This window comes from Syngnathoides biaculeatus, chromosome 8 (assembly GCF_019802595.1).
Source record: "Syngnathoides biaculeatus isolate LvHL_M chromosome 8, ASM1980259v1, whole genome shotgun sequence".
Taxonomy (NCBI): domain Eukaryota; kingdom Metazoa; phylum Chordata; class Actinopteri; order Syngnathiformes; family Syngnathidae; genus Syngnathoides; species Syngnathoides biaculeatus.
In genome coordinates this window covers 24,776,982-24,793,836 of record NC_084647.1, presented here as the reverse complement: position 1 = coordinate 24,793,836, position 16,855 = coordinate 24,776,982, and the positions used below count along the sequence as shown (strand labels likewise).

Below are 16,855 nucleotides of genomic sequence, written 5' to 3'. Positions count from 1 at the left end.
GAATTAAAAATCCTGAGTTGAATCCATTCTTTGACCATGCTGGTAACTTAAAGCACTTGTATCTCAAATCATATGTTCCCATTGCAATAAATGGAAAAGCCTTTAATTCAGTCCAGCCTCCCTCTACCCACAAAAAAAATAAAAACAATAAAAATGCTTGGAATGTGTTTCTTCATAACATGCAAGAGTTTTATACTTAAAAGCTTGCAGGAATGACAAAATGAAATAAAATGGAAATGAATTAAAGAGTTTTTTGCCACACTGAATCAAATAATCTCCTGGTGTGCCACCCTTGGCAGACCGGGGGCAGCATGAGACAGATCGATTGCTATATTGTTAATTGAGCTATACTCTTAATCTCAACTCTTCTCTCAGATCGTCAGTACAACAGTGTTAATCGTTTTGCTTGTGTTCATTCCAATGCTTAATGGATCAAAGCACTGCAAGTAAACATAGATGCTATTTAGCATAGCTTTAAACTAGTGTACTGAAGGGCTAAATAAACCAAGACAGCAAGACAGATGTGTTGACCATTATTGAACTGTGTTTCCAATTCCTTGTAAAACTTCAGAATTTATGATTATGATTTTTTATAGCAAAGTTGTTCCTGGTTACATAACATGATTTTCACTTGTTGCTAGGCAGATTTCACAGCGCTAAATCGCCACTGCCCCACATGCCAATGAAAAAATAGACCTGGCCAGGAATATAAATTCACTGTCACGGATGTTTACATGTATGTTCGGCAACTGGAATCCAACCATTTACTCCCACCAACATATATATTCGCTAAGTACATTTTTTGATCTGCAAGAGGGTAACGCCAAGCTAGTTTCGGAATGAAATTGCTCCCAAGGCCGCGCGTGGCCGTGCTCCGATTGTTATATCACATTTATTCTCTAAGTGTGCTCTGTGCGACGCTGGCTCTCTCAAATAGTTCATGAAAGAATCACAATCAATGTGACATTGGTTTAAACAGTTGTTTAGTCCAGCATTGTACTTGTGTTAACCACAGCTCAGTTGTATTTAACGTTAAGGTACAATATGGTTGGATTTTTTTTTTTTTTTTTAGAAGTGTTTGTGGAATATCATCTGTGAAATTCACGAATTGTGGCTCTTGCTGAGCGTCACTGTCAATACTCATATTGTGACACGGCTCGACGCTGGTGGCAAAAGCTTCCGTTTGGACAACAGACTCTGTAAGTGACCCCTTAAGTGCACTAAATTGCAGTTTGATACGTGTGTGTGTCACACCATAAAACGCGAGGGTCCCAGATCACTGTGGCAGATGTCAATGACTCCACCAGTTGCGCACTGCTGTGGAGCCCAGTCCCATAAAACAAAAAAGGCGACCCATTCTGAAAGTGAACAAGAACAAGCGGACTGAGTCAGGTGTAGCGAGTCAGGCCGTCAATCAGGCCACGCCGCGAGCCAGAAAGCCTCTCGGACAATCCAAGAAGCCGAGCGTGATTGACTGCAGCATCTAAGCTGGACGTGAACAAGAGCAGCAGACAAAGATCGCGACCAACATTCCTCATGAAAACAGCTTTTCCAAGCCAGCTTCCCTTCATCCTATTCTTGTAAAAGTTCACCGATGAAAAATGATGTTTTTGCAGGTGTCTCCCAATGTGGTGCATTCCACCTTTTGCTCGCCTGCACAGCTGTATTTTGGGAGGAAGCTGAGAAGAGGGTCGATGGATGTGGCTCCGATTCTTGTTTGCTCTCACAAGGTTTTCCTCACTTTTAGTTGAACTTTTTTTTTTTCTGACAACCTGTACTACAAAGTACAAAAATGTGCCGAGAAGTCAACCTTGCTCTAGAACAGTGCTGCAAGACGTTAGAGTGCCATGGGAAATGTACAGTATGCTCCTTTATCTTTGCTAGCAACATATAGCGACAATAAGCACGATAAGAAATTAATAGTCAGAAAACTAGGGAAGAAACAAATTTATGAAACAATAAGAGTCAATTTGCCTTGACTCAACCTTTGTGGATTACTCTAACCTGAATGAGTGAGAATCCACTGTGCGATATGTGAGTCCAGTGAGATTATTTGAACTTCATAGGACAATTACCCAAGTCCCTTTGATCTTAAGTTCTTGCTAAAAAATGTGTTTTTGTTTTGATGTTTGGATTCTCATTCATCCAGGTCATCAAGTAGTCCAGGAAATCTGCAAAAGTTGAGTTGAGGGAGCTGGAGTCCTACTTTTTTTTTCTTGTTTTCTGAAAATGTAAACAAAAAAAAAAGACTGGCAACCCTGCCATTAAGTTAACAATATGTGCCTTTGTCTCAGTAAAGGTTGAAATGCTGTGATAAAGGGTGGGAAACCTTGGATCCGCCTTCTTTAGGTCCGTCGAATTAACTGGTCAATGCAGTGTGACAACATCTGTTTTCAGGCAACCCCCCCCCCCCCCCCCCAATGTCGAACCACACCCGTGTTTGAGGTCGACAATCACAGCAAGGGCCCACCCTGCCGGCCACTACTTCCACAGATTACTCGCTTGCATAAGGTAATACGTGCTAGGAGACAAATGTTCCGACTTCTTTTCATCATCTGGCCAAAGTTCCGATTGCTTTTAAAGGCACATCTGAGACTTCTTGCTTCCATTTGCAGCTAAGTAGTAGGTGTGTTACCAATGATGAGCACAACTTTCCAGATTAGGCAATGTTTTTGCTCAAATGTGTCCTTCCTCTCGACATTCTACCGTTTATCCGTCATTGATAGTTATAAAGTCAATTAAAGAAGAAATGCAGCAAACGGGACAAAACGACTTCTTCTCCAGATATTCACCACCAAGAGGTTTGGAGTCGCTGCAAATTTTACAGTTTGTAAGTGGTCGTCTTATCGGACAGCTTCCATCTAAGAATTTATGACCTTTGTCTCACATTTAATCAGACAAGAAAGCGAAGCAAAATATCGAATAGGAGAGGTTTGACACGATTGCCACAATTTACAGCTCGAACGTCGTTCCTGGTTCAGGGAGGATGATTTGCGATGTTACAAATATGTGAGCGGTAGTAATGCTTTTAATTCTTCATACCTTTGACAATTGACCCCTCTGTACAGGGCACTTAACCACGCCTCCTGAAGTTACGTCACCCCACGTGTGCTAACCTCAGAAAAACAATGAGCAAAAATGGCGGCGCAGGAAGAAAAGACTAGAGCGAAATTGTCCGTTTACCAGCTGATTTCTCACTCGCATTCTTAGCGAATAGTGAAATATCATTGAAAAGCAGACAGCAGGGCTTCAAGTATTTCAGCGAGGGGTATTTCAATGGTATTTACATGCATATCGACGGAGAAACCATTGATATCAGCGCAAGATCTTTCACAGTCAGAGGAAGACCGAGAAGCCACATAATATAATATATTATAACCCAAAGACGAATTTGTCATTGACAGTTTTCTATTTTCGTGTTACATATCACACTTATGTGCAGAATCTGTACGTGTATCTGTATAGCCATTTGTGAACTGCCGTATGAAGGAAAAGAAGAAGGCGAGGCTTGATTTACGAGTTGTTTCTCTCGTTTTCTTTGTGTAACGTCACGCGCTCCCCTCAATAATTATTCTTGAATTAGTGCCGAACCTACGTAAGTCCCGACCGAGTACGACAATCACTATAGTGTCCTCAAACATCCTTCCTTCAGTCTTGGTGTCTCGGTGCACGTCAAAGGCTTTTAGGACTCACTAGTCCGGTTTAGCTTAGCTCGGTAGCCGCCGAACAGAGACACGTTTGTGCATTCAGATCATCGTAAAATATCGCTCAACACAGATCAAGTGTGTCAATCATTCACACGTAGCTATGTTATGCAAGCGAAGAACTGCTAATTCATTTTTTGAGACATGTATTGAAAATCAAATATAGGGCATACCTTCGTGCAAACATAGTCCGGTTTAGCTTAGCTCGGTAGCCGCCGAACAGAGACACGTTTGTGCAGTCATAATCATCGCAAAATATCGCTCAACACAAATCAAGTGTTTCAATCATTCACACATTGCTATGTTATGCAAGCGAAGAACTGCTAATTCATATGAGACATGTATTGAAAATCAAATGTAGGGCTTACCTTCATGCATACATTTACATTTTAGATGGATTCAGTTGATCATACGATCTTCCACAAAGTTTGATCCATCGAAGACATTTTTCGTACTCGATCTTCTGTTCCGGTTGATATTAGATGGATTCAGTTGATGATGCGGTCTTCCACAAAGTTTGATCCATCAAAGACATTTTTCGTACTGGGTCTTCGGTTTTGGAAAGGGTACGAATTGAACTCCACCAACTAGCCTTTCAGGATACCTGTCGTCACTATTACAAAGTCCTTGACAACACCTCTTAACCATATCTATTGTTAAAGAACCCAAATACGCGATAAAACGCTAACAAAAGCTATACTGGACCATCCAACATTGTCTGAGGGAACGACGGATGCCAAAAAGGGGCGTGGTTTATGCAGATCTCTGGCCTCTGATTGGTCAGCGACGCGGATGACGCAATTTCTACGGAGGGGTCAATTCCATTAGAAGCAAAGAAATTACAGTATCTGCACCTTCAGTATGTTCTCAGAAATTCTATGACTTCTTCCTTGCTCAAAAATGTTTGGTGTAGACAAGAGCTAATGCTGGGAAAAGTTGAACTGAAGATATGAATGGGTAAACGAGCATACTGTATGGACCAATGCACCAAAATGCAGACCAGATAGACAGATGAATACAGGTAACAACAGATAAATACATAATATAAATACAATGACAGCTTCAAGGCACGTGTGAACCTTGCCAGTTCAATTTGTTCAAAAGCAGCTCCACACCGTCATGTCCCCATCTCTGAACTTCAATCATTGTATGAATTTTTTAAGGTGATGCGCATTGCCATTTCTCCTCCAATCAGTGTGGATGATGGCATCCTAACAATTCAGTTTTGCTGTCATCAAACCAGAATATATTCTCCCAGTGTTTCACTGGCTTGTCCAAATGTTGTTCAACAAACTTTAAATGATCTTTCACATGCCTTTTTTTCTCCTTGGGTCTTCTTGTGTGGTGAGCGTGCATGCAGGCAATGCATTACTAACGGTTTCCCTTATGACAACAGTACTTGCTTATTCCAGGTCTTTTTGAAGCTCTCCATGATTGGTCTTAGCTCTTGGTCAAGTCTTGTGATTATTCTTTGCACTCCTCTGTTAGTAATCTTGTGAGGAGCACTGGCTCAAGGCAAATTTATGGTAGTATGATTGGTTTTCCACTTACGTGTTATAGCCCCAACTGTGCTGACTGAAACTTTCAGAATCTTAGATGTCTGCCTGTAACCAGTGCCATCATTATGTTTCGCAACAATTTCTTTGTGATGGTCTCGAGACAGCTCTTTGGTCTTACCCATCATGAGATGTGTCTTCACACCTTGGTCAATGAGACCTTTTTGTAGGCCATCAATTAGGACAGAACCATCTAATATTCATTTGCACTGACAAGGGACTGGGATTGCCGCTTGATTAGTGAGTTTAGGTGTTGTCTTGGCGTTCCGTGGCTCTCTGCACTTCTATCTCTTCATGCGTTGAATACTTTGTCCCTGTGTCATTTCACATCATTGCAGAGAATTTAATTTTTCGGATTTGTTCTACACTCTTTATACGTATGGATTACTTGGGTTTTTCCTAAAATCTGGTGAACATCTGATTGGCACCTTTGGAAATATATCAAGTGAGAAAAATGTTGATGTGTTAAATACTCATTTAAGATACCGTAAATCGGTCTAGAGGATGTGAACAGGTTGCCCCTGAGATAGATAGCAATAGTAAATACATATACAAAAACAGAACAGTGGGGAAAGAGAGAATGAGAGGAGGGAGAAGGCCTGGCGCAAAGATCAGATTTGCACTTGAAACATCTGCAAAGTCGTCCCGGCCCAAGTCAGCGCTTCCCTACAGGTTTGCATGTGTCTGAGCTCACTGTTTCCCCTCGTTTTCACCTCTCGCTCCCCTGTTTTCGTTCCGTTTCCTCTTTTCTACGTCACCTTTGCAGAGCCCCGTCCAGAAGCATCTGTCTTCATCTTTGTACCCTTTAATGAGCTAATATCTTTTGACAGTGAATTATGACCTGAAGTGTTTTAATTTTGAACAATTTTCACAAAGTGTCTTAAAAAATGAAGACCAATGACATTTGCAGTATTTCCTCATACTTATCGTGCTCAAACTTGATTTCATTGAACTGTTACAAAATCTTCCAAATACACATGATCACTCACGCTACCACAATAATGTCTAGTTCTTTCTTTCTTTTGGCTTGTCCTGTTATGGGTTGCCACAGCTTGTCATCTCAGATGAATGCTCATATTTGTCTGACACAGTTTTTACGCCGGATGCCCTTCCTGATGCAATAATGTCCAGTGCCAAACAAAAATGTCACATAAGATCATTATAGTTCTTTTGATGTTTTGATGTTAGTGTTTAGTGAGGAATAAACTATGTGTGTCATCATAAACTTTGCATGGAAGAATCGATGATTAACCAACATTAAAACAAGGCGAGATGGTTTTCTGTGGTTTCAAGATATGTCAGATTGAAAAAAACTTTTACAAAGATTTCAAATGCACAATGTCAAATTCATTTTTGTCGTGGGCCACATTGTATTTACGGTTTCCCTCAGATGCCCATTATGACCTTGAAACCATAAAAATCTTTCATCACATCATCATATTTACACACAAAATGTATGCACTACTTAATGCTGATTGTATCTCAACATTATCATTTATGATATATGACAATTCTAAATCTTGGAACAGATTTTCACAAGAATCATGGAAGTTGAAACACTTGATTTGTCTGCACGGGACACGTAAAATCCCATGGCGGGCTGGATTTGGCCCCCGAGCCTTGAGTTTGACACCTGCGGTGAAGCGGTACTCTTGCCTGACTTTGGTGCCGGCAGCGTGGGTTCAGTTCCTACTCAGTGACGGTGTCATGTGCCCTGCAAATTACTGGCAAACAGCTCAGCGTGTAGTACGCCTTTCACCTGAAGTTCGCTGGGTTAGCCTCCAGCACTCCCGCGAGTCTTTTGAGCAGAAGTGCCTTGGAAAATGGATGGATGGTTTTAAAAGGTAGGTCCTGGCTTGGTGAGTAATACTGTATGTTTATTTCGTGTTTGTTTATTCAATAAAGCAATTGAAACATGTATGTATGGGCAGTTTCTGGTATGTGCAATATGAATGGTTTTGGATTAGCATCGTGACGGAAATCGTTGGCGATTGTATGGGGAATGTGCTTTGTGCCAGTAGAAGGGACGCAAGAAAAAAGTGTCTGTGTGTGTGTGTGTGTGGAGGGGGTGGGGGGGGTGCATGTGTATCACCATTATCCATCAACGCACACATGCATGTTCCCAGCAGCAGTACGAAAAGTAGACATATAAAATGACTTGTCCTGTCTGCAAATTAACAAGTAAGCTGATACTCCTGAAAGACCACACGCATGCCGGCCTTCGTAAACTATAATTCATCGCCCTCTACAATCCGGCTCCTATATAAGAAGAGGAAAAAAAAGCCACATGCTTTCGCCATTTCCCAAAACCAGCTCTGAGTCAACATCAGGTGTGTGTGTGTGTGTGTGTGTGTGTGTGTGTGTGTGTGTGTGTGTGTGTGTGGTGTGTGTGTGTGTGTAATCAACGCACAGTGATGGCCACGTAAAGGCCATCTGGGTGCTCATGGAACAACATCAAAAGCTGTTGTGGAAATAATAAACACGCTATACAGTAGCACGTGTCTGTTTCAGACATCTTTTGAAGATACATGCTAGTAAAATAATGCATCCAAGCAATTATAGGATAGTTGTATGAACTAGTATTGTGTTGTGAAAAAGACACTTGCCAATTGTGGATCTGGGACAAGCACACGCAAAATAACAGGTGGTAAAAACATTTCTTCAATTCCACTTGCTTGTGTGACTCTCCCAGCATGTTCATTGTGCTTTAATAATTTGTTATTGTTTGGTTTGTGGCGGCACAGTCAATCAGCTGGAAAGCGTTGACCTCACAGTTCTGAGGACCCGGGTTCAATCCCACCCCTCAATGTCTGCACTTTGCATGTTGTCCCCCGTGCCTGCTTGGGTTTTCTCCGTGCACTCTGGTTTCCTCCCTTGGTGTGATTGTCTTGTGAGGATAAGCGGCTAAGGAAATGGATGGATGGATGTGTTGTACCCTTTCTATGCAATTTAGATTTAATATTTTAAGCAGTTTTCTTTTTTTTTGTCCAAGTAATTCCTTATCTTCTTGTGTTACTCTCATCAGCTCTGAGAGGCTCCAGTTGAAAAGAGTACACCAATGACAGACTGAAGTCGAATATGGTCCACCCTCATCTATAATAACCATGGTGATGTTTCGGATTTACTAAAATCACCCTCTCGTGTTGCAAGTGCCTCTTCCTTTGTTTCATTTTGCAGGTCAAATCTGGGCATTTTGTCTTTTACATAGGAATAATTTCTGAGCCATGCTTTTTTTCTGGGAGTGGGGGGACATTGACCCAGTGTTGCTGTGATGAATTAGAAAAAGTCCTGAGTGCAATAATGGACTGGCCCTCCATGTATCCATCAAATTTTTGGACGCTTATCCTCATTAGGGTCACGGGGAGTGCTGGAGCCTATCGCAGCTGTCAATAGGCAGGAGGTGGGGTACACACTGAACTGGTTGCCAGCCAATCGCAGGGCACGTAGAGACAAAGTGCACACTCACAATCACACTTAGGGGCAATTTTGAGTGTCCAATTAATGTTTTTGGGATGTGGGAGGAAACCGGAGTGCCCGGAGAAAACCATCGCAGGCACGGGGAGAACATGCCATCTCCACACAGGGGGGGTCTGGATCGAACCCGGATCCTCAGAACTCTGAGGCCAACGCTTTTCAAGCTGTGCCACCGTGCCCCCCCCGCCCCACACACACACACACACGGATCTAAAATTTGAAATTAAATCTTGATTTCCACCAGTATTCACCGAAAAGATATTGCTTTTTTCTATTTATTTGTGCACTTGACTAAAAAATGGGTGGTTGGGTGGGGGGATCTGATTTAGCCCACTGTAGCGCTCACTGGCTCAGATGCATATGAATGCTGTGAAAACAATTTTTCTTCAGTATGCTGTTTTTGTAGTGTAATAGCCAGTTTCTACTCTGGCTCGCATATTTCTTCAACTTCTTGAACCCTTGTTATCTCATAAATGTAAGTTAAAAGAAGTATTTCTTTGGCACGCCGGCATGCTTTTTGATATGTTATGCGAAACACACGGATCCAACCAGCGGAACTCATGTCATAACATCCTGAGCGACGGCTTGGGAATTCCTCTTCTCAAAAGAATCGCCATTTGGAGGAAAGTCCAGCTGTGAAATGGAGCAATATACGGTGTTTATTAGCCAGCGGAGCGCCTCGGCCTGTCGTCTTACGAGGGGAGCGGGATCTTGGAATCAACAATTCTTGAAACATAAACCAGATTCCAGAAATGTTTTTTTTTTTGGTTTGTTTTGTTTTGTTATTTTGTTTTTACACGGCGAGCTGGGCCACCTCTGCGGGTGGGGTACACGTGGCGAGAGAACCATGCCAGGACTGCCACTTCCTCTACGCAGCTGATCTCAAGGAAGGAGGAGGGCTGGGAATGCGGGGAAACTACCTCAAATACCATCACACACGTGGGAGTTCACATTTAAAGACATGCGTGAGTGTACAGCAGGCATATTATGGCCCAAGGTGTTTTTCTTTAAAGACCCTGGAAAGAAACATTTTTTCATCATCAGCAGGGGTTAACTGCTACAATCGCGATGTGCAGTTAGCTAGCTAGATTTGCTTGCGGCGAAAAAAAAAACACCTTCCCTTTGGATTGTCCTCTGGTGTGTCCGATTTAGAGAGACTCGTTGTCCCCTATGAGTGGAGGGTCTTTTCTTGATGTTTTGCAAGGGTGCTAGAGATAGCAATTAGCAAAAGAGCAATGACAATTATTGACCATGAAATGGCACTTATATTAAAAAATAACTCAAGCTGTGCTGTAAAATATGAGCAATTACTCCCATGTAATATTCACAGTGCAGATAAAAAGTATACACACCCCATTCGAATGGGAGGCGTTTGTGGTATAAAAAAATGAGACCAAAATAAACCCTTTCAAAACGTTCCCTTCCTGTACAACCCAATAGATTTTTTTTTGAAATACTGATTTAATGTGGTTGCTCAAGTGTGCACACCCGCTTATAAATGGGATGTGTTCAGAATGTACCAGAGTTAACATTCAAATGGAAAATGACAATCAGCACATACCTCCATTTGAAGTGACTCTGCTTAAGCCCACATTAAATTTAGATGATCTCGAAAGCTTTTCCTGCTTTTTTTTTTTTTAACTTACTACTAAACGAAACAATTCATAATTCTCTCTGGCTTGTCTAAAGCACTAGCTCAAATTTAAGAAAGCCCAAGGCTGCCACCACCGTGCTTCACTGAAGGTGTGGTGTTCTGCCAGCGTTGTTGCCGCTTTTGGAGTTACTGTCAAAAGGTTTAGCTTGGTTACGTTGAACAATAATGTGTTTTCCTACATCTGTATGAAGGTTTTTATCTTAAGTGCCTGGCCAGAAGATGTCTTCACATGCCTCGTAAGTAGTTGTATTTTATTTTACTTTTATTTACCCTCATTTTATAGTAGTTACCTTTTTTATTATTATTATTTGCATGGCAAGAAATGATTAAAAGGCTATATAAAAGATCACATCACCTGTGCATTCAAAAAAGGACGTGGGATTATTTCACTACTCCTCATTTCCTCTGGGAAACCTTTTTGAAATCAGAAGTCAATCAAGCCGATTATGCGCCACTTTGGACCCAAAGAGGAAGGGGAGAAAAACATGGTTTTGAGGAAAGGAGGGAGGGTTGTCATGTACAGGTGGGATGGAAGGCGGAATGATGGAAAATGTCTTTGTTGTTCATCCTTCTGATGACGTGATGATGTCCTTCTGCTGGTCCAACCCCATCCGGGGATGCTCAGTGCCAAATGACAGGTTTTGACGCCTCCCCCTGCTGGTGTTGACACGGTGGTACGGACATATGGTATCCATCACATCTGATGCGGTACCAGCGGAGAGGATAAAAGTTTGCAGCCACAGGGATCAGGAAGTAGACTTGGAGTGGAAAAATCTATCAAACGTTTCTATTCTTGATCACCGTTCAGAAGTTCCAGAAATAGGAAGAACGGGGAGGGCTACTTCCAGAAAAAGAGACTTTGTTTTTTTTTAATCACTTTACCATATCTTAGAAAGAAAACAACTTACAAGAATGTATTACTAAGTGTCCTCATCTTACAGCTTGATGGATATCTGAAGAAATTGACACTTCCTTTTCTTTCTCCCACCATCTCTGTGCGATTATAAATATTACACACTCGTAATTACTCAAAGCTGTGGACGTCTTCATCGTCTCCGTATTAGGTGTAAATTACAAGCTGAGCCAGACGTAGCAGGCACCTCTTCCCGCACCCTCAGCATCATTATCGTGACGACCGGTACTGCGGATGATAAATGGATACTTGTCAGATAAATTAAGTGAACACATGCCAGTAAGTGCATTTCTACAGAGGAAGTACTGAAGTGCAGTTTTCAGCTAGCTGCACAGTGTAGCCGCCCATATTTGTTTTTTGTTTTTTTAATAATTGTTTAAATGGTTGATCGATTAATCAAGGAATCTGATCAATATATGTTTTACATTTTTATTCCTTTACTGAAAAATGGGACACTATTTTAAGTTGACGGTGCAGAATAAGCTTTTATACAGATTGATTATGATTCAAGTCGTGATTTAGGCTGTAGCATGTCGGAAAACTGGCAAAAAATGTTATCATTCGTTTCCAAAGTGAAAGCAGGTGTTCGCAAATGTCTTCTTTGAATGTAACTGTCTGCTTTCATGGACGGACTACAGAAATCAATTAATATTTACTGTTCAGAGGCTGAAATTCCCACGTAGTAAAAAAAAAAAAAATCAACAGATCTAAGAGCGTGCCACTCGTATCTCAAAGCAAGACTGGAGTCGTTCTTGAACGTCGACTTTGTCGCTCAGCACCCAAATGTATCGCAAACTCTCATCCATCGAGTCTGCCACATTTGTGGTACAAGTCCATAAAGCGGAGAAAAGACTGCACGTAGCAACGCAATCCTCGTAAAAGCCGCCACTTTCAGATTTACTACTCCTGGGAGATAAGACGAAAGTTGTTGCAAGTGTCCACCCTTTGTGATGTTTTTGGCCTATGAGACATTTTTTCTAGAGACTTTGTCGTCTGCTTTTGCGGTCAGTCTCGAGTTGGAGTGTAAAATGGGCTCGCTCAACAGTTCTCGTCCGCTGTCCCCGTCATCTCACCTCATCAGCCTGCGGCGGCAAAGCACAGTGTTACTAGCTACTGTTGCTAATAAACACAGAAGGCCTTTCTTCAGGACTTCTTGTTTTTTTCCAAAAGTGGTCTCTGGAGGAGCAGGAGAAACACCTGCTTTGTCTGATTGATGACAAACCTCAGATTGGAAAACTAAGACATGCGGCAGCACGGTGACAGTGACTGGTTCGAGCATCTGGTTCACAGTCCTTGTGACCGGGGCTCAAATTCCACCCCCATTTATGTGCAATTTGCATGTTCTCTCCATACCTGCGAGGGTTTTATCAGGGCACTCCGGTTTCCTCCCACATGCCAAAACACATGCAACATTAATTGCACACTCAAAATTGCCTCTAGGTGTGATTGTGAGTGTGACTGCTGTCTGTCTCCATGTGCCCCGCGATTGGCTGCCAACCAGTTCACGGTGTCCCCCGCCTCCTGCCCATTGACAGCTGGGATAGGCTAAAGCACTCCTGTGACCCACGTGAGGATAAGCGGTTCAGAAAATGGATGGATGATGTTACCTAAATTCATGGGACCACAAGACTAAAATAAAATGAAAACTGTAATACAATTAAAAAATGTATTGAATTGATTGACAGGAAACTACACTGATGCATAAAATAATGCACAGAACAGTAGAATGAAATGTACCATATGCTAATGTAATTTTAGTTTAGCCAAAGACAACAGTAAAATTAGGAACCATAATGAAACGAGCAAAAAACCCAAAAGCTGAAAAAATTCCATTTCAAGATGTTAAACATTGAATGACCCCAAAGGTAGTAAGATAGAGGATTAAAAGCGGCCATGTGACAGCTTCCAGGGTGCATCCTTGCCTCCTTGCATCCAATCTGTCCAAGGACGCCCTACTGGGGAAGGTCCCCACTTAATTTGTCTTCTGGATACTCTGTGACTGGCCCTTCGCCATCTTTTTAAATTAATACACGCAGTCCAAATGTCTCTGTGTGTTCTCCGTGTCACACTCATGGGCGGAGGGCAAAGCGGACTAATATTGCTGCATTGGAGCAGGAGGATGGAATAGGCTCAAGATGAGACTTTTTAGTGGTCAAAATAATGATTATTCATCCATCCTTTTCTTAGCTGCTTATCCTCACAAGGGTCATGGGGAGTGCTGGAGCCTATCTCAGCTGTCACCCTGAACAGTCACACTCAGGGGTAACTTAGAATGATAGATGTGGGAGGAAACCAAAGTGCCCAGAGGAAACCCACACAGGGACGGCGAAGAACATGCAAACTCCAGACAGGTGAGTCCGGGATTGAACATGGGACCTCAGAACTGTTGGGCCAACGCTTTACCAGCTGAGCCACCATGGTGACTATATCCATCCATCCATCCATCCATCCATCCATCCATTTTCTTAGCCACTTATCCTCACAAGGGTTGCGGAGCATGCTGGAGCCTATCCTTGCTGTCAACGGCCAGGAGGCTGGGTACACCACAGACTGGTTGCCAGCCAATCGCAGGGCACATCGAGACAAATAGCCACACACACAATCACAATCACACCTAGGGGCAATTTAGAGTGTTCAACAAATATTGCATGTTTTTGGGATGTGGGAGGAAAACAGAGCCCGGAAAAAACCCACACAGGCACGGGGAGAACATGCAAACTCCACACAGTCGGGCCCGGGATTGAACCCGGGTCCTCAGAACTGTGAGGCCAACGCTTTACCATCCACCGTGCTGCCGTGTGTGTGTGTGTGGTGTGTGTGTGTGTGTGTGTGTGGTGTGTGTGTGTGTGTGTGTGTGTGTGTGTGTGTGTGTTGTGTGTGTGTGTGTGTGTGTGTGTGTGTGTGTGTGTGGTATGAGTCCATAGACTGGATGAAAAGTTTGAGAAGAAAATGCAAATTTTTTCCCAGGTCGTTCTCCTGATTGGCAGTGAGAAAGAGGTAGGTGTCATCAATCAGTCAATCAATTAACAATTTCCTGTTGCTCTGTCATAAAGGCAGCCTGCAGTGCTTGTGTCCTTTGTATTTTGAAGCCACAGAAAAGGTATGTAGAACTAGAAGATTGACCACCAATTGCACAATTTTAAGGTTGTCTTTATTGGAACAATGTGTGCATGTCAAAAACAGCCATTGCATACTTTTAGACCCTTTAGAAACTTATTCATGTTCTTTCCTAAATTTATAACTATCAACTATGATGTGGCTTGTGATGTAAAGTTTGTGTGATCACGAGTTTTCTTAGTATAGTACTCACAAAGTTGGAGACTTTCAGAATTAACTGAAAATGCACTAGAATTTTGACTGGTAAACTCTAACGTTTTTTTACTTTTTGCATAGCTTGCTAACTAATGATGCTGATCTGGACGATTCCTTCTGAAAAACTAGTTGAAAGCCTTGTAATGTTTGGGATCTGACTGAATTTATTTGTCTTGGACTCTTGTCAAAATGAAGCACTGGCACATTTCATGGATCAGATGACGGTTGGCAAGCTCGTCAAGCAGTGTCTTGATGTGCAAACACAACTTTTTTTTTTTTTTTTTTTTGGGGGGGGTGATAATACTGATTTGTCAGTCTGCCATTTTGTACAAAAGTGCCACACTGTTCCAAGATGTCTGGCCGAGGAAAGACTGCCGCCCCAAAGTCCAAAACTACAGTTTCCAGGTCTGTGCGAGCGGGCGTCACCTTCCCAGTTGGGCGCATCCACAGGCTGCTGAGGAAGGGCAACTACGCCCAACGTGTGGGCAATGGCGCTGCGGTCTACCTCTCCGCCATCTTGGAGTACCTATGTGCCGAGATCTTGGAGCTAGCAGGGAACGCCAGCCGCCAAAACAAGAAGCTGCGCATCGCCCCTCGCCACATTCTGCTGGCGGTGAAGAACGACGAGGAGCTCAACATGCTCTTGGGTCAAGTCACAATTTCAGATGGCGGCGTGGTCCCCAACATCAATGTGGCGCTCCTTCCCAAAAAGTCAAAGACCCCAAGAGAGGAAAGCACTGCTAAAGATGTCCAGTCACAAGAATTTTAACAGATTTTGTACAGTTAATTTTAATACAATAAAATTTATAATTTTCTAGTTTTGCAGTTTTTCCTCAATGTGTTCAAACGATACAAAAGGCTCCAGCACTCGTGAGGATAAGTGGCTCAGAAAATAGAGGAATTGGTTGTACTACACTTTTTTTTTTTTTTTTTTTTTTTTTTTTTTTTTTTTTTTTTTTTTAAAGCAGGAACTGTACAAAAAAAAATGCACCCACATGAATGCATAGCAATGTACATAATTCTGTGGGAGCCATCCACACAGACCCAGGTGGTCTGGGGCAACTGTTAACCTCACATCAGGAGATGTGAATAAAACTTTACAAACCTCAAAGGGAAATCAAGAGGTAAGTGTCTAAAAGTTAAACCAGATTCTTGAGTCTCCTTTTTAAATGTACTGTATGTCTCCAAAAGTGTTTCAATTTTCTGAGCTGCTTATCCTCACAACCACACCTCCAGGGCAATTTAGAATCTCCAATCAGTGCATGTTTTGGGGATGTGGGAGGAAACCAGAGCGTATCCCAGTTGTCAACAGGCAGGAGGTGGAGTGGATCCTGAACTGGTTGCCAGCCATTTGCAGGGCACATGGAGACAGACAACAGTCGCACTCACAATCACACACGTGGGCAATTTAGAGTGTCCAATTTTTGTTGTATGTTTTTGGGATGTGGGAGGAAACCGGAGTGCCGGAAGAAAACCCATGCAGGCTCAGGAAGAACATGCAAACTCCACACAGGTGGGGCCGGAATTCCAACCCTGGTCCTCAGATCTGCCAGGCAGAAGCTCTAACCAGTACCCACAATGTGCTGCCATTAGTGTTTCCATTTTCTCCAAACAATTAAGGGGATAACTGTGTACCTTCTCTGTCATTTTGCCAGATGCCTCGTCTGTAAGCAAACAGTGCAGATCAGCTTTGGGTTGAATTTTGTCCCATCTACTAGTGTGGCCCTGACTTCCACCAGAATTTTAAAAACCATAATCGCGCTGGTGGTGCTGAAGACCCACGTGTAGCTCAACGCGCTGCTATCTGGCGTCACTATCTCAGATGGTGCTGTGATTCCCAAGATCAGTTCTGTTTAATTTAATACAGTCAAGGTTGCTTTACTTTCTAAAATGTTGAGTAACTCAAAGCTTCTTAAACACACGAGTACATGAGATTATATAGTTTGACAAATTTTATGTAATTGTAGTCTATTACAGCAACACACTAGAGGAGTGGTTAGCACATCTGCTTCAGAGTTCTGAGGACCGGGTTTCAAATCCCATCCCAGCCCTGCCTTTGTGTGTTTTCCTTGGATATTCTGTTTTCCTCCCACATCCTAAAAATGTACTTTGTAGGTTGATTGAAGATTCTAAATTGCTCATAGGTGTGAGTGTCAGTGCAAATGGTTGTTTGTAGAAATATAGATGTAATAAATACAGTGCTTTTGGACATTACCTTTGTTAACATTTTTGTTATACTGGA

General features: G+C 42.4%; 1 protein-coding gene across 1 annotated transcript; it reads left to right on the top strand.

The window, feature by feature from the left end:
• The first annotated feature begins 14,898 nt into the window (after positions 1–14,898).
• On the top strand, positions 14,899–15,430 carry LOC133504606 (late histone H2A.2.2-like). The gene has a single exon (XM_061827027.1). It carries the CDS (start codon positions 14,966–14,968, stop codon positions 15,380–15,382), a length of 417 nt encoding a protein of 138 aa, XP_061683011.1. The 5' UTR covers positions 14,899–14,965; the 3' UTR covers positions 15,383–15,430.
• The last annotated feature ends 1,425 nt before the right edge of the window (positions 15,431–16,855 follow it).